At 43.6% G+C, this 23,103-nt stretch overlaps 2 protein-coding genes and 1 long non-coding RNA gene across 4 annotated transcripts in view; 1 reads left to right on the top strand and 2 right to left on the bottom strand.

Annotated features, from left to right (window-relative positions):
* Positions 1-3,561, bottom strand: part of CRMP1 (collapsin response mediator protein 1) — a 49,695-nt gene extending 46,134 nt beyond the window's left edge. Inside the window, exon 1 of one of the 2 annotated variants that reach the window (XM_083834461.1) lies at positions 2,653-3,561. In XM_083834461.1, coding sequence (XP_083690587.1) covers positions 2,653-3,024 — 372 coding nt within the window. In that variant the 5' untranslated portion in view covers positions 3,025-3,561. Of the gene's footprint in view, positions 1-239; positions 672-2,652 lie in introns of those variants that run through there. The other variant, XM_083834462.1, reaches the window with a different exon arrangement.
* On the top strand, positions 792-8,722 carry LOC310898873. The gene is made up of 2 exons (XR_014583814.1): positions 792-2,489; positions 7,286-8,722. It is a non-coding gene; the product is annotated as an uncharacterized lncRNA (long non-coding RNA).
* Positions 6,069-23,103, bottom strand: part of LOC310898862 (uncharacterized protein C4orf50 homolog) — an 82,170-nt gene continuing 65,135 nt past the window's right edge. The window contains 1 exon segment of the mRNA XM_083834454.1: positions 6,069-10,395. The gene's annotated coding sequence lies outside the window, so the exon portion shown is untranslated.

Raw genomic sequence — 23,103 nt, forward strand, 5'->3', positions numbered from 1 at the left:
AAATAAATAACGGAATCAAAGACAATGGAGACGATATCACAGCCCTACGATAAAAGGGAATCGAATAACGAAATGAAAGCACTCCCAGCCCGGAGCTGCAGGAGGAGGAGAAGGCACCGGAGCCGGTACCCAGGCGAGCCCCGGGGACCCCCGGAGGCAGCCCCGGGAGACGGGGCTCCCCGCCGCCCCCCCCGGCCCGCTAACAAAGGAGCGAGGGCACCGGCCCGGGCTGCGCTTACCGTTATGTGCGGGATGCTCTTCTTGCCCTGGTAAGACATGTCGGCTCTCGCTAGCGCCGGCACCCGCAACGCGCCCCGAGGACCGGCAGCAAAAAAAAAATAATTAAAAAAATAAAAATAAAAAAAAACCCGGTTGGAAATAACGGGAATAAAAAAAAAAAAAATCGGAGCCCGCTCGGGTGATGGGGTGGGGCGGGGGCGACCCAGCAGAGCTGTGTAATGGAGGCAAAGTTTCCTCGCCCAGAGGAAGGGGAGAGCCAGGCAAACCCGGCACCTTTTTTTTTTTTTTTTTTTTTTTTTTTCCCCCGGCTGCAATAAAACAGGGACGCGGCTCCCGAAGGGGAGGGGGGGAGAGGGGAGGGTGTCGGCGAGCGCTGCCTCTCCCGGCGGCAGCAGCGCCCTCCCGGCTGCAGGTCGGAGCGGGATTCGCTCAGCTCAACCCAGGAAGCGTTTCCTTCCCTCCTGGCCCCCACCCCTAGCCCCCCCCGGCCCCCCTTTCCCTGCCCATCAAGCCAGCCGGAGCCTCCCCCCCGCACCGGCGCTGGGAAACACCGCCCCCCGGCCCCGCCGCCGCCCCGCTCGCACGTTTGGGGTCACCGCCAGGGTCCCACGAGGGGGTGGCATTGGGGGGGGGGCATTTCTGCGGCTGCGGGGGCAGGCAGTGGCACTGCCGGCTCCGTCCCCAGCACCGCTGCCCTCCTTGTCGCTGTCCCTGCGGCGCTCTCGGCTCTGCTCTGTCCCCAAGGGTGGGGGGGGCATAAGGTCGGCACGGCCAGGCCAAGGGGATGCTTTGCCAGAAGGGAAACGTGGCTAAATGGAAGCTTCCCTTCTTTTCTGGCACCGGGGGTCCACCCATTGCTTGATAAAGGCTCCACGTACAGCTGTGGGGAGGGTAAAAGCTGCCCCCACGTTAGCCCCCTTCCCAGGCACGAGGAGCCAGGGGCACGCTGCACACGCAGCCCTGCCACATGCACGGGGTGTCCCCCAGCCAGGTGTCCCTGACACACCCCCAAAAATCTCCATTCAGAGCTTACAAACAGCTCTGGTCCCCGCTGCTCAAGGGTCAGGCAGGTGGGTGGCTGCTCGCTGCACTCCTCCTGAAGCCAGGGAGCTTTGTCCCCAACCTCCTCCTCACCCCTGGATGCGATCCAGAGGAAGGTTGGAAGCACGGCGACACCCATGGAGGTGCGATGTGCTCGCCAGCCGGGGCTTCCAGGCTGAACTCGGAAGCAGCCCACATGGGAAACTGGGGGGAGGCACCATGGATGTCCCAAAAGATGGGGGATGCTGAGGGTGCCCTCCCACAGCCCGTGGCACGGGGGTTCATGGGGTGAGGTGGGAAAAAGGGAAGGCTGCACTGCAGCTGGCAGCCTGCGCAGGCGGTCCCAAGGTTACTGCGGGGTGGTTGCGGGTGCTGTGTCCCACCAGGGGCTGCTCGACACCCACCTGCACTGGGGACCCCCCGGGGGGACACCAGCACCCCTTCGTACTCAAACTGAAGAAGGGGAGAAAAGAGGGGAAAAGCTCAGTTTCACCCGCAGAAGGAACAGATCGTGGGCAGGCCACAGAGCCTCCAGGCGGGGTGCTGAGGCAGAGGGGGGGATCCGCACCGAGTGGCTGTGCGGGGCAGGGACAGGGCTGCCAGGCTGCGTGTCTTCCGAACGGGACATCGCTGACCCGGTTCCCAGCAGAGCCAGCCCCGGGCTGTGCCCGCAGCCCACATGCCGCGATTTGGGGTGAGATGGAGAAGCCCACCGGCCTCACTTCTCCTTTCCCTTCACTCTCCCGCAGCCCCAGGGCGGGGAAGCCGGGGCAGACGTTTGGGGCGATGCTCCCGCCTTCCACCCGCTCCCTGCCCGGCAGACAATGAAAGCTGCCGGGGCTCCAGCAGGGGGTCGGGGCAGAGCCAGGGGCTCCCCTGGGACAGCCTCGGCGGAGTTTTCCCGACCAGCCCAAAAGTGCGGCGGGGCCGAGCCGTGCCGAGCCGAGCCGGGCCGGGCCGTGCCGGGCCGCTTTGTTCCGCCGCTCGCCCCGTCCGGCCCGGGCTGCGGGGCCGGGGGGAGGTGGAAGGGGGGGGGGATACAGGGGTAATAGGGGGGTGCGGAGGGGTCGTGCTGCCCTCCAGCCCCCCTCCTCCGCCCAGCCGGCGTGTGCGGCGTTTAGCCGGCAGGAAGGGAAACTCATCGCCATCACTTACAAAGGAAAAGGATTTCTGCTGCGTGCCCCCCCAGACACCCCCTGGAAGCTCAGGCAAGTGAGATAGTTCACGGGGCAGGACAGGGGGGCACTGCCCCGACCTTCCGAGCCGAAAAACCCCCGGCAACGAGACCCCGTCCCCCCCCGTGCCCCCCTTACCCCCTTGCCCGGGCTCTGCGGCACGCCCCCCCCCCGGCCCGGGGGTCTCCCCGCTCACCTGCCCGTTGTCGTGGCCCTGCAGCAGCTCCTTCCCCGCGGGGTAGCGGATCTCCACGCCGGGGGTCTTGTCCTCCCGCTCCCCCGGGGAGCTGATGACCGAGCCCGAGACCTCGCTGATGTCGCTGGCCGTCTCGCTGTAGTTGTCCCCCCCGTCCAGCATGTCGTGCCGGCTGCCGCTGCGAGGGGTCCGGGACCCCTTCTTCCCCACGCTGTAGGCGTCGAAGTCGATGGTTTTGTTCTCGTAAGCCCCCTCCACGGAGGCGAACATCCCCCCGTATTTCTGCCGCGGTGTCTGGGCTGTCGTGCCCGGCCTAGCCAGATAGACGGGCAGGTCATCTTCTTTATTCCAGTTCCTCTTTCTCTCGGCCATTCTCGCTGTCCGGAGCTCTCCCTCCCTCCCTCGCTCTCTTCTCTCTCTGCCTCCCACTTCTCGGCACCTTCTACTACCGGGATAGGCTGCTGGTGACCATAAAAATGAATGGATGGATGCAGCAGTGGCGGAGCTGGGTTGGCTGGTGGGATCTTTCCCTCAGGGAGATGCAAACGGTAACCTCCCTCCCCCCATCCACCCCCTCCAAAAGGATAAAAAAAAAAAATTAAAGAAAAAAAAAACAGAAAGAAATAAATCCAAGCGGTATTTAAAAATAGCCGTGTTAGTAAAGAGCACGTGAAAATAAAGTACAAAGAGAGGAGAGGAGAGGGTGGCAAAGGCAGGTGATTGGAAAGCCCTTGACGAATAGGAAGCGCAGCAGCAATTCCCCGAGCAAGGACCGCAGTGCACACGCTCCCCCGGTATAAAGAGCGAGCCGGGGGGGCGGCGGGAGGAAAGGGAAGGGGAGGAGGGAGCCCGCTGCGCGCACCCCCCCGTGCGGTGCGAACGAGGAAAAAAAAAAAAAATTAAAAAGAAAAAAAAAAAATCTGAAATCTCTGCAGGCCGGCTGGGGGGGCAGTTTCTCCCACTTTGCACACTCCCCGCCTCCCTCCCTGCCTTCCTCCCTCCCTCCCTCTCTCCGCAGGAGGAGGCTGCGGCGGTGCCCGGGGAGGGGCTGGGGGGGCCCCGCTCCTCCCTGCGGCCCCCGGCCGCGCTGCGCGGTCCCGCGGCGCGGAGCCTCGCTGGCACCGCCGGGCGCGCCCCCGCGGAACATCCTCCCCCCCCCCTCCCAATGGAGCCCCGGGAGCGCGGGCGCGCCCCCGCGGAGCTGTCCCTTCAGCACCCGGCGGGCCCGCAGGCGGCAGATGCAAGCGGTGGAGGAGTTGGGGGGCTGGAGGTCCCCGGGGATTCATTGGGGTTCCATCGGAAGCGGACCCGGGCGGCCAGCCGGGTCATGAACAGCTGCCCACGGGCCCAAATAATGCACCAAGCAGCGATGTAACACACCTGGGCAAGTCAGAGGCAAGCATCCTCCTCTGCTGCGTTTCCCGGCTTGGATGCCCTGGAACACCAGGTTGTTCGCATGAGGGTGTCAGGGAACCAGGCAAAAGTTATGGTTATTAGCGCTCCGAGTCTGGGTAGGTGCAGCATCACGGCTGGTGTTTCCGAGCATGGATGCCCAGGATTCCACAGTTCACTTAATAAACCTTGCTACTTCATTAATGCAGTCATATCATATGGAGATTTCATTGCCGTGTGAAAAAAAATAAATAAATGTATAGCTTCTAGGGCATTGCTTTGATGCTTCCTTAAATAATTCCCTAGTATGTAGGCAAATCTTTTTTTTTTTTTTTCTGTAAATGGTAACGTTGAGATTTATTGATCATGTTGGGCAGAAATAAAAAGTCCACTTGCTCCTACACAGGACATCAAACCCTCATAGTTATTGAAATATGTGGGTAGTAGATATAGTGTGACGTGTGACCTTCATGTCTTCCTAAGTGATGGGAAAATTATTCATTTTATGAAATCTATCCTTCTAATCAAGTGATGAATTTTAAGCTCCAGAAATAAATGTTTCTGATGGTCCCACAGTAGGTCAGATATGTGATATGTGATGCATGCGTCTGCTCAATGACTCAGAGCTGAGGAGTACCTTTTGTTTAACATCCACAAAGCCAAGAAAGATGGACTCTATTTACACGTGGGTTCTAGTTAGTTAACATTGCTCAAGTTTCTAAAACTGCTCAGGTTTTTTGAAATAACAAGGAAAAATGCTATTTTTTAACATTAACACATTCATCTTAATGTTACTGCATTAAGAGACCACAAGACTCGGAGAACACATCAAATCAATGTTTTAGAAAACAGCATTAAACTTTCAAGTTATAAATAAGCATAAAATCATATCAGACTTTCTTTGCTTTTAAATTATTTGTTCTTTGAACTGTATCCCCTAGTTTACTGAAACCCGTGTTCTAAATGAACAGGTGCATACTGTTCTTCTGTTCACTATGAGATGAAATTGTAGTTTTATCTGCTCCAGAAGAAGACCCAGTTACAGCCTGATACCCTGTCACCCTGTGAGTTTACCTAAAAATATGTATGCAGCTTTGGAGAAATATAGTGTTTTGTTATATTTTCCTGCAGACACTGCATCTAATCCTGTCTTGGCATAACTTGGTGAAAAGAGGACAGAACTTGACTGCAAGTGCATCCCCTTGCTATAGGACCTTTAATCTTTATATTGACATAGCATAGCATCAATGGAAAATGAATTATATTCCAAATAGGTTAGATGAGAGACAGCAAAAGACCTGGAGACATGCTTGCTTCACTCAACAAAAACCTTCAATTAAAGTCCAACAACTTTACAGACTTGGCAGTTGTATCTAGAACTCTTCCTTCAGCATTGTGAATTTCAAGAGCTGGAACAGGACTTCCCTGGTGCAGGGGCTCAGAGAACATTCAAGGTACATTTTGTACCTGTTTTTGCTATTGTATATTTTAGAACAGAATTATCAGAAAAAACAAAGGAAGGAAGGAAGGAAGGAAGAAATGAGCTGCCCTGAAGGAGTGAGAGAGACCCAAGATTTCTTTCTCCCAGAGAAGGGAGCTGAGTCACTGAGACTCCCTCTCTCTGCTCCACATGACTGTTATATTTCTAGCTGCCACGTCTTCCTCCCCTACAAAATCCCATCCTATGCTTTGGTGATTTGGACGGCCCCTTGACATGTAGGAACCATAGATCCAAAACTCCACAAGCTGGTGAAGGTTCAGGTTTCCCTCTTCCTGAGCAAGTGATCCAGTCAATAGCATTCTGTTAAATCACATTAATTCTGCTAAGTCACCAAAAGCTGAATGGCAGCTCCCCTGCCAAGCAGAGTGAGAGCTTGGGCTTCCTTACCCTGTTAGCAGACCAAATAGCTGATGGTTGGTGGCCTTTCCTCGAAATGGAGACTTTCTAGGTTTCTGTGCAGGGATACAGCTGCATTTACAACTATATTTGAGAAGCTCCATCACCATTTTAGAGTTAAAAATAATTAAAATTATGAAGTTTTTAATTTAAAATATGCATACATTTAATATACAAAATTATACAAATTATACATTTAACTAACATAGAAAAATACATCTTGTTAACAAGATAAAATGTCAACATATCTTACATAATTTAAGTGAGTTACAAATCTGTGATAATCATCAAGTAGACTTTGTGACTTCATTACAATTCTGTATCCTCCCTAGTTACACTGAAAATTAGTACATATGTACAGTTCATATCCATGACATGTCTTAGAGTGGAAATCTTTGCTGAAAAGTTATCTGTAAGGTTTTACTGGAACAGATCAAAGCAAGAGAGGCCTCTTTAATATTACTGAAACTTCTCAGTTAGCTTCTCCACTTTGACACCAAAAAGTTTAAACTTTTTGCATTTATTTACAACCCCACCCCCCTGAAAAAAACAAACCTAAGTTGGTACCTCTGTTTAACAAGTATCAAACCATAAACCCCAGCCTTTTTGTGCATCCTTTGGCACCTCTTCAAATGGAAGGAACCCAATTTGCATCCCTAACAACTTCTCTTCATGACTTCTGGTTACCATCACACTGGTGGCTGTGCAGAAGAGTTAAATATCTGCACAGCAATAGAGCTCAAAAGGCAAGATCTCCATACATTATTCATCCCAGATTTCTCAAGAATACCTCAGGAGGTGGGGAAATATCTTTGTTTCAGTCCAATGTGAGTAGTGAGTCTTTACTCCTTATTTAATTTACATGGTTTCTTTTTCTAAGTTCCAAACAAAAGACAGAAGCCTAATTTATAAACAAGCTATTAAAATCTGTTCCATGCTGCATCTTGTCTGACGTACTGTGAGCCGTGTAATGATTTTCTTTGAACTATTTACATATTCTTTAAAACTTTTTTGTCATCACAGGGAGCAAAATAGAGAACCACCACTTTGAGCTCTCTGATTCTCAGGCCCACATTTTTTTCTCTCCTTTTCCTTTTTTTTCTATTTTCCTTCTTTTTTTTTTTTCCTTCTTTTTCTTTTTTTGGTAGCTCTGTACCATCAAATTACTCCTAATTCCTAGAAGATAAAATTCCCCCCTGTGCTAAAGGCTTATTCATTTTTTCCTAAGATCCACTTAGGACCATCAGTGAGTATATGAATTGCCTCACACAGGCTTTTTGTGTATTTTTTTTTTATGCAAAAAGTGCTTTTGTCCTGTTAACTACATTTTTCTTCATTTTATAGAGGACAAAACCACAATTCAGAGAGTGGAGAAATGCAGATATTCAGCATCGGTTGGTGCACACTGCACAGTAACCTCCCATATTGGAATTTACATTTGCATATTCATATTCCAATAGCAAGAGTCTGTTACATAAAGAAATAACAGTGAACAGAAATTTATACCACAGATCCCAACAACTCCAAATCAAGGTAGGTCTCCACAACTACTCTTTTCTCCTCCTATGTGTATAGAAAACATTAAGCAGAGTGTGATGCTTTAGTACCTATCAAATGTGAGCACTTATTTAGCCAAGTAGAAGACAGCATGAAATCTTGGTTCCAGGGAGAAATTTCCCCAGTGGAAATTTGCTGGACACTTCAGTGGTACAAGTGTTTCATCTAATACATTTAAACTTCCTCCTTTTTTTGGCTTTACCTTCAACTTGCAAGTCATTGTCAAATAATGGTTTGTGCATGGATGCCAATGTAGAACTTGTTAGCTGTATTTTTAATTCACATCCTACATAAGAAACAGTATACTTTCTTTCCTAACATTTGTACAGGGACAAAAATTCTTGTCCATAATCCCATAGCTACTGATTTATAATGCAAATATGTTTGGAGCCAAAGGCACAATATATTTTAAAGTAACTCTGCTGAAGCAGGAAAGAGGTTTGAGCAAATTTCTGTAATCCTCATGTCTGTTTCCCCTCTGCCTCCTTAAGGCACTAAAGGATTTCCGAAGGATTAGTGGCAAAACCCAGCATGCACATGTCCCTTCCTCCACCCCACAACCACGGAAAATTCAAATACTGAAATCCTTCATCTGCAAGTTAGAAATGCAGGTAGATTTGTGAAGCACAGATCAGGGCTTCCACTTTTTAAAAGCCCACAAGGACAAACATCAGCCATGCCTTAGCAGAAGGTTTAACTTGGGAACTGAAGTGTGTATGTGAAATATTTCCTGGCAATTGTATTATTGTGAATGTAACATGATTATCGTGCAGGAGTCAATCACTGTACTCCCAGCATATGCCATCCATATTGGTGTGAAGAACAGAATTCAGGCTCTCAAGGTTGCATAAGGAGCTGTGGAAATACTGTAAGCTGCATTTTCAATATCCTGTGATGCTCTATACGGTACAGTATATGGAAATAAATGAACTGCCAAAGAAATCCTCATGTCATACTGCCCATTTTGTCCACATAGAGTGACAGAAGAAGGCTGTATTTACTTAGGCAGAACTTAGCAGCGTCTCGATACTCTGACTGTAAGGAATTTGGTCAAAGCAATATTGTGCATATAAAGCAATCCGAACAAAGTGCCCCATTTTGCATTCTGAGAAAGTTTAACACAAAACAATGACACATGTAAAGCAGCGCCTGGCACATTTGCCATAGACAGCACATCTAAACAAGTTAGCTCCTGCTTAGTGAAAGGAAACTGAACAGACTCTATAGCAACTAGACAGCACTTTCCACCATAAGGCAACCAGAAAATAATAGCTAGGCTCTCAGTCTCAGCTGATAATCTCATATGAAAAACTTTACCACTTTATTACAGTGATTTCAGGTAAAGTTGGGATTTTAATTGCCAATCCTCAGCCACATGAAATGCACCCACCAGTCTGTCAATTTGAATAATAAACAGGGTTTTCCAATATTGGACGATTTTCATATTAGGAGGTGGCAGAATTTAAAGATCAATGTGGTACAAACCTCAAGGAATGATGCATGCTTTATATTCCTTACACTAATCATTTTAAAATGAAACCGAATGGCAGAAAGCCTAAGATGTCGCAAAATGCACAAGTTCATTATCAACATTTATAACTCATGGTGGGAGATTATGCATAACTACTAAGAAAGAGGCATGATGTTTTAGTTCAGCACTTAATTCAAAAGTAAGAAGTAGGGTTTAATTGCCTGAGAGTTGTGGAAATGATACGTGTTTTCAGGTGGAGGGGATGCACATGGAGAGAAACCTACACATATGTCATTGCTTTATTTTAAGAACTTGTAGTTAAGCTTCAAGTGTTACCATGCCAACGTGTCATCTTGTTACTAATCATAATCTAGAAATGCACATTACATTAATCTGACTTGGGATTCCACAGTTTATATCCTTCTGCCTCCTTTCAAAGAATATCTGCTATTACCGGGAGACAAAGCTTTGTAAAGACCAGCACATTCTAGCAACTAGCTCAACATTAAAAAAAAAAAAAAAAAAGAGGACATACAAGTCATAAAACAGTTATCAACAGTGAAAGTGCATTACATTGTAAGGGAGTGTTTTGGAGAGCAGTACCCATAGCTACTCCCACTCAGGTCAACCTGAGTATTGCCTTCAACAGTGCTGTGTGCAAGCCTTTAGTTAAAAAAGCAATGTACATATCCATACAACCACCTATGCACAAGTGTTCACATCTGCCTTCACAAATAGGTATTCAGATATGAACAGCAGGGGATATGGGTGCATAAACGTGCTTTATACATAGTGATGCAAAAACATTTTGCAACTACATGTAATATTACCAACCAGCGTGCACAAAAACACCTACTTCAGGAAAAGCATGTATGCATGTGAATAACTTATCCAAAAATTAAATTCAGTGTGGCCTACTCATGTGGTTGAAATAATCAATCTAGAGTATTACGACACAGTATTTTAATGTTCCAAGTGCCTCCTCAATTCCTACTTACCCTTTTAAAAATCTCATTTCATAGCCAGCACCTCAAGTAACATGTCCTCAGAATTACTCAGCATCCTAACTCAGATCAAAGCATTGTTTAGGAATTCTCAAGACCATACGAGGCTGAAGATATTACATGCCTACATAAGCAGACCCATAAAGACTGAGGTCTGTACTTAACATAGAATTTTCTTTAAAATGCAAATGCTGAGATCATAAGAAAAACAAACAAACAAACAAAATCTCAAACCACACATCAGTTTGGCTCACAAGGCCAACTTTCACTACAGGTTGTGGCTAAAACATGGCAGATGGTAAATCAGTGCAGCTTCTCAGTTTTCCCATAACGAAGCAGCTGTGGTAACCTCCAGGTCAAAGAACTTTTCAGTGTTCCTTCAGAGCAGTATTGCTTCTTCTGTGTGAGTGAAACATTGTTCCCTGGATAAGAGGAAGGAGAAAATACAAAGAGAAAAATGTAAGAGAAGAATCTGGATTTCCACAATTTAAAGAAACATTATTCATTTAAGGCCAAAATAAAATATTTGGAAAGTGGTGAGCCTTGGTGCTTCCATACAAACACAATAATTCCAGCATTAAGAGAACACGTTGTGGAAACTGAATTGTTTTAAACACATCAAGATGTTCTCCCATGATTCACTGATTTTAAGATGAAAAGCATATCCTATACTTTTGCTACTCCTTCCTGTAGTCAAGTTCCTCTCATCCATTTATCAATACGAGAAAGAGCAATTCCTGCCATCTTCCCAACACTGTTTCATAATCCCCTTGGCTGGGATCCACAAAAGTAGACTTTTGGATAAAGTTCATTCCAGGGATGATAACCATCACAAATCCAGCTTTCCAAGTAAGCTCTATTTCTATGCCTCTTCCCAGAACAACTTCAAATTCATCATTTGAATCCTCCTTCAAATATCAAGTTTCAAAGTCTGGCTTTGCAATTTCCAATGGGGAATCATTATTACTGTTAAATAACATCAATTCATTGCCTGCATTTGTTGGCTAAAACTTGATATCTGTTACAGAAACATACATCTTAGTACATCAAGAGCATGGGAAATGATATCCACATACAAAATTCTAAAAAATTGATATATTGTAATCATTATTATAATAACCAGCTGGCAATAGTAATTAACTGTCATCAATAAAACACATCCCATTCTCCAACATGTGCTCCACAAGAATAAAATCAGAAACTGGGTGGGGGAAGAGACCTTATGGCTTGTACCTTAGGATAGGAAAACTTTTCCAAGCTGGAAGAGGAAGAACAGAACTAGAAAAAAATATCTTGCAGAATGAGGCAGAGTAATAATGGGGAGGCCATAATTTTTGGAGAAGAAGCTATATGGGATATTGTAGGAAACAAAAATAGTAAGGTATGCAAGAGACACTAATTGAGCCAGAAGTGTGCCAGCTGTGCAAGAGCACAGCTGTGAATCCTAGAGATGAGAGATTTGAAATCAGTCCTTCTGTACTCACTAGTTGGGACTTCCATCTTGGATCAGAAGGTGGCAAATGTTCAGACCTACTTCTGATTCGATAAAACACCAGAAGCTTTCTGCAGACTTCTTAAGATATTACACTTCATCTCTGCTGTAGGTGTATCCAAACCAGTTTTTGGAGTTTCCTCTCTTTTCATGGTCACATAGAGCCCTAAGCTGTACTGCCAACAAGCAGAGTCCATTGCAGGTCATTCTTGTCCTCAGGCGAAGAAAGGGAAGGCTACAAGAGTGCTGGTGCTAGGCTAAAGAATCACAGAATCATTTAGGTTGGGAAAGACCCATGGGATCATCAAGCCCAACCATCACCTAACACTACCAGTCAGGAACACATTCCTGTTTCTCGCCTTCCACTAACAGAAAATCTCTTCTCTGTTATCCTGTCAGTGCATATAGGAACTATGCAGAATCAGAGAGATAAGTCCCTAGGACCTCCTAAAACTCATCTTATTTTAGAAGACAGAGAATTTGCACTTTCAGCCTTTCATTTGCTTGCACAGGAGCCACCCATCATTGCCAGTATCTACTGACTATTTCACAGGGAAAACAATCCTTAACATATCAGGTCTGAAAACTGGTATGGCCAGAATAATAGAGCCTGATTCAAACTTCATTAATTCAATGATCATACTTTTTTTGTTGTTTTGCTTTGTTTTGTTTTCACTTTAGTGACCACATTTTTGTCAGCCACCAATTTAAATTTAAATCAAATTCTTCAATTTTCTAAAGTCAACATTAAAGGATATTTGTGAAACAGGCACTGCAAAACTTGGGAGCATTTACAGTCTTAAAGTCATTATTTGCATAAAATTTCCTTCCATTTTTATAGCTTGTTTCTTGAAAGTTAGTCATCAATTAAGTTTCTTATTTTTGTCAGACTCTTCACCTTCTCTTTCACGTTCTTTCCATTGCTCCTTCCCATATGAACTTATTTATCCCTCATTTTATTCTCTACTCCAGGTCTTTTTCGACCTTTATGCTCCTTGCAGTCTTATTTTCCTGACATATTTATTATTCACCCACCTCCCATTCTTTTTCTTCATACCACTTATCTAACTCTAAGTAATATGGCAACGTAAATGACTACTGAACTGTTTTGTAATTACTCTTGTCAGCGAGGATGTCTCTTTTGTAAAATGCTTGAGGCAAATAAAGGTGGTCTTCATGATGTCACTTTACCAAAGAAAATTATCAACCAAGCATGCGCAGTGCATAAGCACAAAGGTGCAGTTTCCAGCAGGGCTTCATAATGATTAAAAACCAGCTGAGTCTTTATCAACAGTGAACCTATAAGTTTCAGCATGGGTATTTCTGGTGCTCAGAAATCTGCTGGCTTCCTGTTCTTTGTTATGGCTAAAGCACTTGCTTGAGCAGTGATGCAGAGGCCGGGTTCATGCTCCTCCACATCACAAAAGGAGCAAAATCAATTTCAGTCACCAGCACAAAGAACTGCTAATGCAGAAGGTCATTAAACAAAACTGATTTCTTCATGACATTGAAGCCTTAAAGGTAACCTTACAAAATAAAAATGTGCTCCACTGCCTAAGCCAGGGTTGAATCATTCCCAACATAGCAAAGATCAGCGATCCATTTTCATGTGCCCACTTGATGTTCTTCAATATTTTATAACCTCTGTGTGGTGCCTGCATTTATTTGTTCTAGCTGCTCCTTACCATACCCATCTATCCTTGTTCATCATGCACTAAGTCTCAGGAAACTGTAAGATCATAGGAAGGACACAATTTTCTTCTGATTCTCTGAAAGAGGGCATGAAAACTTGTGATATCTCTGTAAAAAGCATATCTAAATGATGTCTGCTAACTTTCCAAGTATCTGAGGTGAATTTAGGCAGTAGACCATCATGTAATTCCAACAGCATCACTCTGCTTTTTGACTAATCTCAGCCAATGCATACTGGGAATATTTGCTGATAATAACTAACACACAACATCAAAGATCTGATGTCACCAATACACAGTGAGTGCTTTATGCCTCAGCCCTGATATACAGGGTAGGTACACCATTGTTTTTGTTGTTCTTAGAGGTATTTAAAGGGAAGAAAGTGAAAAATTCAATGAATTAATAAAATTTCTTTATCTCCAACGAGGACATACATATAATCTGTGAACAAATGTTTGAAGAATATACAGTGAACACCTGAAAATAATGTATGCTGCAAAATATAAAATAATTACTCTGCTCTTTTTGGCCATTACCAAGCATCACATATTACCCCCTCTTTGGCATCATTGAAGCACCACTGGCTTTTACCATTGTTCTGGAGCTACGACAGCACAAATGAGAGAAAATGGCAGGCATGAAGGCTTGTGATGTTCTTCAGCATTTGATAATGAAGTTAAAGATACTTTACTTGGTCTGACTAATGTAATCACGAGCATCCAGTCATTTTTATAATTTCTATTAATTACAGAAAATTAAAAGTCTGTGGCATACGTCTTAATAAAAGTGATCTACCATAAATTGTTTCATGTATGTCTTGCAGTACAACCTGATTTCATAATTTAAACTTCTTTATTTAGACAAAGTTTGATTATCTGAATATAGAAAAACTGGTGAAGGAGATTGCAAGAAAGGAAATGTTGCAAAGCTGCTTTTTACCACAATACACATGGCATCCCTCAGCCATTTGGTAAATAAATGTTGTTTAACCAAAAGCATACTGATCTTTGCAAAGACGTTTGATTTCTGTACTTGGAAAAAGAAAATCAAATAGTATTTGATGTGGTCTTCTCATTCACAACTTGCTGTTTATAAAGTTAATTTTAATTGATGGATTCATGTTGGAGCTCAAGAGGTGTGAATCTCATTAAATTCTGAATGAAGACATATTGATCCCAATTACAACTAAAGGCCAACAGAGCTTGGCTATATCTCAGAGGAAAGGAAAAGCTATGCCAATTGCATCCCAGGGGAAAAATAAAACAAAAAAACAAAAACCCACCACCAACAACAAAAAAACAAACCAACAACCAAACAGCCATGGCTGCTTGAAACCATAAATAAATTATCTTCTGTTAGAAAATGAAATCATGGTAATCTAATTTTTGTGCTTAATAAAGTTATTACATACTAAATTGTGTTACATTTATAGATCTGATTCAACTTTGTTGCTCTGGATTTATGGCAATTTCTTTCTTTTCAAACTAACAGAGTAGCCCTGGGAAAATGAATTCAAGCAGTGATGAATGAGGTTTGTTTTAATCAAATTCTATGCAAAATGCATTACTTTCATTAACAGTTGAATCTGGTCAATATAAAACATATGAGCAATGCTATTTAACGGTATGGAACTTTTCAGGAAAATGTAACACACACTTATATTCACACTGATTGGAGAAGAACAATTTAGGAGTCTTAACTGGGGTTGGGTAATCACAGTGACCAGGTGTTGCAAATGTAAATCTCACAAATGGTCATGGAGAGGAATTCACCACTGTGCTGAGCACCATCCTGGAAGTTTATTTCTTCTAATAATGACATAACTATATATATATATATATATAATATATTTGCTTTCAAAAATATCTTCTAAAATAACATCCTTGCAAATACTTCTTGTTCTGATGCAAGACACCCAGCTTTGACAGACTAATGCTTACAGAAGAATCCCAATTCCTAACCTCCTGCACATCAGACGTTCCAGAACTTTGCAGGTGGGCAGCAGTAACACGTGAACTTACAAGATCAATCTCTAACCCATAGTCTTGAAAATGCAGCCAAGGCAAGCCAGCTTGCCAAGGAGCGTAGCGTGAAACATGCTGGTATGAAGCAGTCCAAAAATTGGAAATGACAAACTAAGAAACCTCAAAGTCTGATCACAGATTGTTGAGAAACACACAGACAAAAGATAAAACCAGCTGGAATCTTTTTTTTTTTTTTAATGATAAAAAGTTTACCCAGTGCTAGTCCTAGTTAAAGAATGGCCCTATTCTAATTTACAATAAGAAGCAAATAAACCACCTTTATATTCAAAGCGTCTTCCACAGGGAGATGTTTACTGATTTGATTTTCCTGTACAGACATCACTCCATTTATACACTCCAGAGCTTTTACTAGCCTTGAAATTGGCACTTATTAAGTATGGGGTCTTTTTATCCTAAGGTAAACTGAAGACATGAACTTATTTACATCTCTTTACATCTCTCATTAAGACAGTTATAATGGATTTAAAAGCTAATACAAATGAGTTAACCTCACACTACAGAGACAAGAAGAGCGCAGCACCCCCAAATATGACAGCAGCATGTCACTATGTGTGTGCAACTAGAACACACGGTGTTTATTTCAGTGATGAACATCTTACACCCAGGTTGACACACAACACTCGTGCAGCCCTAAAACCCATATGCAAATAGAAGCACGATCAGCTCAGCTAGTTCCAAACCTTAAGGGGCTGGTGGGCCACTCCTTTTCCCTGCAGGTTCTCAGAGAGGTATCCTTAACATCATAATTTTAAAGATAAAATTCTGCCGCTAATGTGCAATTCAAGTTTCTCAGAACTGGAACAGATTTACTTAGAGTAAGTAACGGATATGAAGCCTGTAAAAAAAACATGCTTCATTTGCTGGGCTTGATTCAACCTCCTTGCAGCAAGGCATTGCAAACTGAATCAACAGACAAGGAGGGGAAACCCTGTGCCTCAGAGCGGGTCTGTGGGCGATGCTGGGGAAGCCAAGGAGGTAAGTGCAACCATGAGCATTTGAAAGACCTGCTGGCAGAAAAGAGTACACGTGAGCAGGAAAACATAAGATCTTTGGAAATAGAAGCCATCTGGGCCTTTCAGTCTCGGGAGAGCGCTGTCTCTTTACCAGATGATCTTCCCAGACAGACGTATTCATATTTGCATGGGTAAAATCTACCCAGAAGACCAAGGGTTGCATTCATCTATGCCACAGCAACCTTTGTGCCAGAGGGGCTTTGTCATGGGAAGAGCACTGGTGCCTGCAAATGTGGAGCTGCCATTGTCCTTCAGGATGTTTGGCGATCTGGAAAGTACCACAAACGTCCTTTAGAAAAAAACATTCATTTACATTATTTGAGTTAGGGGGAGTCACAGACATTTTCTTTAAAAGTCAAGGTCATTAAGAATGGCTCACTCAATGTAAGACAAGATTTTATGACTCACAGGAGACCAGGAAAAATCATCAGCAGCACTGCATATTTAGAGAGTAACGTTTAGTCACCAAAGACACTTACAGAGTTATTGTGACCTCCTTAAACACTTTTTTTTTAATTGCTGCAGCAGAGCTGTAGCAGTAACAAAGAAATATCTTCCCCTTAAATGCACAGTCATACAAGTAATTGATCAGCAGGTTTGCCTCGCTGCTGTCAGCATAAGAAAAATGGGCAAGTAAATTCACATTTCATCAAGGCATTTTAGATCTCACTACCCCTTCAGCCATGCAGGGGAAAATGATGTATGCTCATCCAGAACAGATTAGATAGCATCTGAGATAAGGATTTCTGGATGCTCTGCACATCAGAGCAAAAGCTTAGGAAGACAGGAACACAGAGATATTTGAGATTTTTATTTATTTTTATTTTGATTCATCTTTACAAAAAACTGCTGCAAGCCAGAATAGCTGCTAGAGTAGGTAGGATGTTTTTTTAAGTAGCAATCAAAAAAGTGTCACTAGAATAGAAAATCAATAGGAAATCGTAGGCTTTCTGTGGCTGCTTCCTCACCCTGCTGCCAAACCAACCTGCAGGAGATTTGTGGCAGCCTGCTCAGCCCTGTCTGTCAGAGGCAGTGGGTGCAGGGCCTTGGACACCCCACAGCTCAGCTGGACAGTCCCCTAGTCATTTGGAAAGCATAAGGACCAACACCAAATTTTGCTCAGAGGCAACAATCTATAGTCTGCAGAGTTTAATAAATGATTTTATCACAAATCTAGCTGCTTTACAATTATTGATGAAAAAACATTTGTTCCCATCGATATTTACAGAGGCAAAACAAGTTTCCCTGGTTAAGCTTTATCCCTGTGGTGGAGGATTCAGCATTCAGCATATGACCTCCATAGAAGGAAGTCAACATTTTGCAATCCTGTCCCCTTGAGCACTGAAAAATTTGGAAATCAGACAAAATGAACACAGTGGCCCAGATTCTCTCTGTCATTTGGGCAGGTTTGCATTGCATCATTAGTCCTAATTCACCCTACGGGGCCATCATGAGCCCCAAAGTCTGTTGTACTACCATCCTCCTGCTCTGTGGCTAGAAAAAGTGACAACATGCTCACCCTCCAGGGACCTCTGACTGCTGAAATGTCAGTCTGTAGCTGTGGATAAGTATAAATTACAGCAGGCTTTAGGCTGCTATAACTTATATTGGGGATGTCTACTGAATTTTAAGTACATGCTTGGGACACACGTGCCCAGACAATTCTCCTATCTGTGCTGGACCAATATCTCTGCTTAGACACAGACTTCAAGGTCAGCCATAAAGTAAGCAGGGGAAAAAGTGCAGGGTGCCAACACATATTTCATCTGCCTTTGCTGTACCGTCGTATCAGCTGCTAGGCTTCCTAGAATACCCATGTCCTCAAATACCATAAGGAAAACAGGGATTTGTAGGCCATCAGACTACAGGCAGCCTGGCACTACGTGAAGAGCTGCTGCTGACCTGCATCCCAGCTACAGAGCTACGTAAAGGTGGGGGTGGCAAGGAGCTGATTTCCAGGCTGCTGCTTGACCCAGCGTATGGTTGTATATGGGCATAACTAGTAAATCCCAGACCAGTACAGAGATGATCCCAAACTAGCGGAGCCACTAGGATGATGTACCTATCTCTTTATCCTCTTTTCCTCCTCACTGGGCTTTGCATGCACTATATCTAAAGCAAGGAGATGCAGGACCTCCAAGATCAGGTGCTGGCTTGTAAGGGTTTCCATACGGGGGTACTAAAAGCGGTCAGAAACACTTTTCACAGAACATTGGATTTTGATGAGGCTGCAGGAATCACGCCTGATTTCCTGCCAGGTCCTCTTCCCTGGTCTTCAACAGCACTGCTGGCAGATTGACAGAGAGTGGGAGTTTGAAAGAAGTTATTGCTCCAGGATCGCCTCAGAGATTGCAGAGCTCCTAAGCTGTTGGCTCCTCTACAGATCTCATTAGGCAGCTTGCCAAGAAACTCAGAGCGGAGTACCCCTGCTCGTAGACTCCAAGGCTGCCAGCTCCCTGTTAGCCCACCATGCAGAAGGACAAGAAGCAAGAGTCTGGAGGCTCTGGAAACGTGCAACTCCTTGGCATCCCCATCAGCCGGAGGATGCAGACACAGTGCCTTGAGCTGGGGACCCCGAAGCTTCTGATGCTTCCAGGTCCAGGTCTTAACAATTAAGAACTGGGTAAAAACAAACAAACAAAACTAATTTTCATTTCAAATCCGAAAACAGCCAAATTTATCAAAATCCTCTGCAAAATGGAATGATCTTTTTCCATCTACACCACTTAAATAATAGGCCACTATGGCTGGTCTACAACACGTCTTGTGGTCCAGACCCCTAAACATACGGATTCACTCAGCAAACAGCACTTTCATTTCCTTCAGAGCCTTTTCACTCTTCCTCCTTACTTCAGGTATTCATCCCCTCCCCACTTTACTTTCAAAAGCAAGCCCTTCAAGGAATAACGTATTTTGTGGGGTTTTCCCCATTAAACATATCTATATAACTGTGCAGCTCCAGAGAAAGCAACAAAGAAGCTCAAAAAGACACTAATTTCATATGTTCACATTGGCTAAGTTGAAAAGGATTTATTTTTCTCAAATTCCTATTATCACAAAGCTCTCTACGCAGGTCAGCAGGCTTATGTAACAGTGATGCATCTGGCTCTCTGTCCCAAATAAGACAGAATATGCTGTGACTGCTACATAACCTTCTGTGCTGTTCATCAAACGCTTGTATCCATCATTTTCCTATTAAAGGAGACCCACTAAAATCTCATCCTTCAATTTTCCAAAGACCTGTAATTGTTGTATGTTCCCAGCCTGAAGCTTACAGTCAGACACAATGAATCATTTTCCTAAGGCGCTCTCTCTCTCTCTCTCTCTCTTTCCCTCTCACTTTTTAAAATTCCCTAGTGCCCATCAATTCAACAACAGTTTTGCTTCTGGAAAGAAAAGATTTTGAGTTAATTAACATTAGTTATATTTCAACATGTTCTTTTAAGTTCAGTTGTTAATTTGTGTATTCACTCCATCGTATTTTCTTACTGATGGTACTTGCTCAGCCCTTTCCTATAACCGTCTCCATTTTGTCATACATCCACCAGTAACCCCTCTGAAATGGCCATGGGCAATGCTCAGGGAATTTATACATCTGCACAGGACACAGCACCAAGGAGATGCTATCCAGACTTGGATGTTGTAAAAATCTTTTCTGCATTAAAACCAGGACAAGGTATTGGGAAGGGGAGAGGACACAAATCAACAGCAGGTGCCCAGCACTCATGCTGCCATGAAGTAAGTACATGCACATCCATGGCATGCATTCAGACTTGAGAACAACAAATTTGACCCTCTATTGTAGTTACTATGACATGTTTTATTCAGCTATTAAATAAATGTAGACATCTATGCAAATCCCAGTTCTAGACCAAGAAGGTAACTCTAATTTGCAATTCCAATCTCCAGCTAGCATGGAAATGAAGCCACTGGCTTTCTATTAATATTCTAATATGGTTAAATGCGGGATGATGCACTAGGAGCAACATGTGCAGCCCATGCCTGCAGAATAGAAGACCATGTCCAGAACGGCACCAAAAATGATGCAGAGACTTTTCTAGACAACAAGAAGTCAGCACGACCATAAAGCACAAACCAGAATGGGTTAGGATTATAGGATAAGGGATGTAAACTAGCAGCCTGGTTGACAGACAAGCATTTGACATCTCCTGGGGGCACCTGCACTAAGTGGCATGTGTGAACTGGGGATTCCCTAGCGTTTCTGAGTATGAGGCTTTTCAGAATATACATGCTATAGGTATAACTTCCACATTTCTTTTTACATTTGTTTCCATTTTTACTACAAATAAAAATATTGACACTAGAACAGGAAAACAATTTGATACCAATTTCACAAAAACCAGTGGCTTTATCTGCATGAGTATAACTAAAACTTCAAAAATTCACATGTGCAATAACATCCAGAGCATGGCCTGTTAAGTTTATCCAAATAGTAGGCATTTTCCAAGTAGTAGGAACAATTTTATGCTCAGTTAACATATGCAGTGCTATACTAAGCCCAGTTAATCAACAGTATCTATTCTGCAAACAGGAAAAAAATTCTGTATGTCTATCACACTCCATCAGCTTTCTCCACCCACTTTAAGCAATTAGTTTCAGACTTTCTGACTACATTTCTATAAAATACACCCTTCTCTCCTACAGCTTGTTAATGCATTAGACTGTAATTTTATAAGGAGCTCTTGGAGATAACCTTGATTACCCCATCACCTTCAACAGACTTGCATGCCTGTGGAGCAAGAATCCTATTTACCACCAGAGATCCTCTGGGTGTGCCTGCGGAGAGAAGGCCATGGATGCAGATAACCTCTGCCCTTTTAGGCTCTGCTGTGAATAGGTGGATGAGAAAAGAATGGCTCTCATCAAGCTACAGATAAAAGGTAGGACAGACTCACTGGAAAACCCCTGGAAGTGGGAAGTTCAGTCAGTCACTTGCAAAGGAAGACGCAGATAGTGCAATCTGTCTGGGTGGGATTTGAGGGGAGGGCTTCTTATGGTCAAAATGTTTGGTTACTATGTGCTTTCAGCCAGGACTTCAGCTGGCATAGCTTCATGGGTGAGCTCACTTCTAGACTGATGGCTTAAGCAGCTGGTTATGTACTTGTGGCTTTTAGTTAATGGGCTTGGTCTTGCAAACCCTCCTCACACAGATCTGTTCAAGAGGGTTGGAATGAGAACAGTGCAGTCAGGAGACAGAAAATTAAGCCCAAAGTACTAGGACGCAACAGTTCTGCTGGCACCAAGTTACTGCAAACAGTTGCATAAGCTGAAGAAAAGCAAGAGCAATAGTTACAAGTGTCTGCTTTTAGCATTATATTTACAGCTTTTTCCTGACTGTGCATATATTAAGCAGATTGCAAACTTGTAGTGAGTGGAGGGAACAATCTGGATATTTACAAAGCAGTTAACCTTTAGGAATGACCTTTGTATTAACATTAAACCAGTCTGCTTCATGTTCAGAGGACCAGTATTTTCATTATTTGGAAAATGAGAAAACATTCTATAATTATCTGTGAAGATAGCCAGAAAGAAGATTTCAGCCTCATACTCTGAAAGATCTTGGCTGGTACAGACTGTACAAGAGATGGAATCAATGCAGCCCTGAGACAGTAATGAAGCACAAACGGACAGTGCCACAATGAAGCTACTGCATAAAACAGCCCAGGACTGGGGTGAAAAACAAAATCTTTTTTGTGTTTTTCCAGACATGGTGACCCTTCCCTGCAGTGTTCCCGCTGACTTTCTCCTAATCCAAACAAACATACCACACCTGTCTTTGTTGAGAACTTACTGCCAGTATCAGCTAACAGCTGGACTCCTCAGCGATATCATTTATCCGGTCCTAAGCTGGGACCAAAAAACTAGGAACAATGCTTGGCATGCCACCATTTTTCTGACCTTACCTCAGTGTTTTCGTGTTTCCCTGGCAACTCACAAAACTCACTGAAAAAAAAAATCCCTATTATAATGGAAAAAGTAGATTTTTATATTTAGATTTGGCTAACCCATCCATTAAGAAAAGGAAACAAAATCAAATGACATTGATAGCGGCAGTAACACTGATGTAAGATAAACACGTTATTGTCAATGACTACATCTGCAGAAACAATTAACTGAAAGTACAAGACACGGTTGTTTGTGGACGTCCTGGTCTGATTTGCTCAATTTACTTTGTACTTTAGCAAGGTATTTCATGAAAACATTTCACACATGTTGTGAATGCTCTAACTTCATTGCAATTTCTTTCACTTGCTTAGCTGATTCAAAATTAGCTCCCTGATAAAAGACCATGTGACCCAAACCCTACTTTCCATTCACATTCAAAGATACAAAAACAGTGAATCAACCTTTGGTTTTCTCCAGAGAGAATATATGATGGTCCCAAACTGCATATTAATACAATGAATTATTCAAAATCACAGCAGGTAACAACAAACATTTTGTTAGGTGTAATGATACAGCTTAAACATGAAAAAAAAAAAACCATAAAAGGAGTACAATTAGCAGCTACAAAAGCAGAGTTCAATTAAACAGGAATACTGCTGTTGCCTATGCACTTCATCAGTGGATGGTTTCTGCTGCTTCAGCAGTACAGAACCATTCCAGCCCCAGGAGACACCAAGGTCTCAAATGTCCTCTCTTGCTTTGTGGGAACAGAAACCCAGAGGCCCATAAGGACAGGTACATATCCCCCTCACAAGTCCTCCTTCACTTCAGCAAACAGGAGGCAAGTCTACATCTACTTCCAATTTGCTCATTCTCACTGGTAATATTTGGAGAGAAATTCGATAGATCATACACTTCTCTACATTTGCCCAGTACAATCCTGTCCCAAATAATTCAGTTTCACTACATCATAAACTATTA

Source organism: Anser anser (assembly GCF_964211835.1).
Source record: "Anser anser genome assembly, chromosome: 4".
Classification (NCBI taxonomy): domain Eukaryota; kingdom Metazoa; phylum Chordata; class Aves; order Anseriformes; family Anatidae; genus Anser; species Anser anser.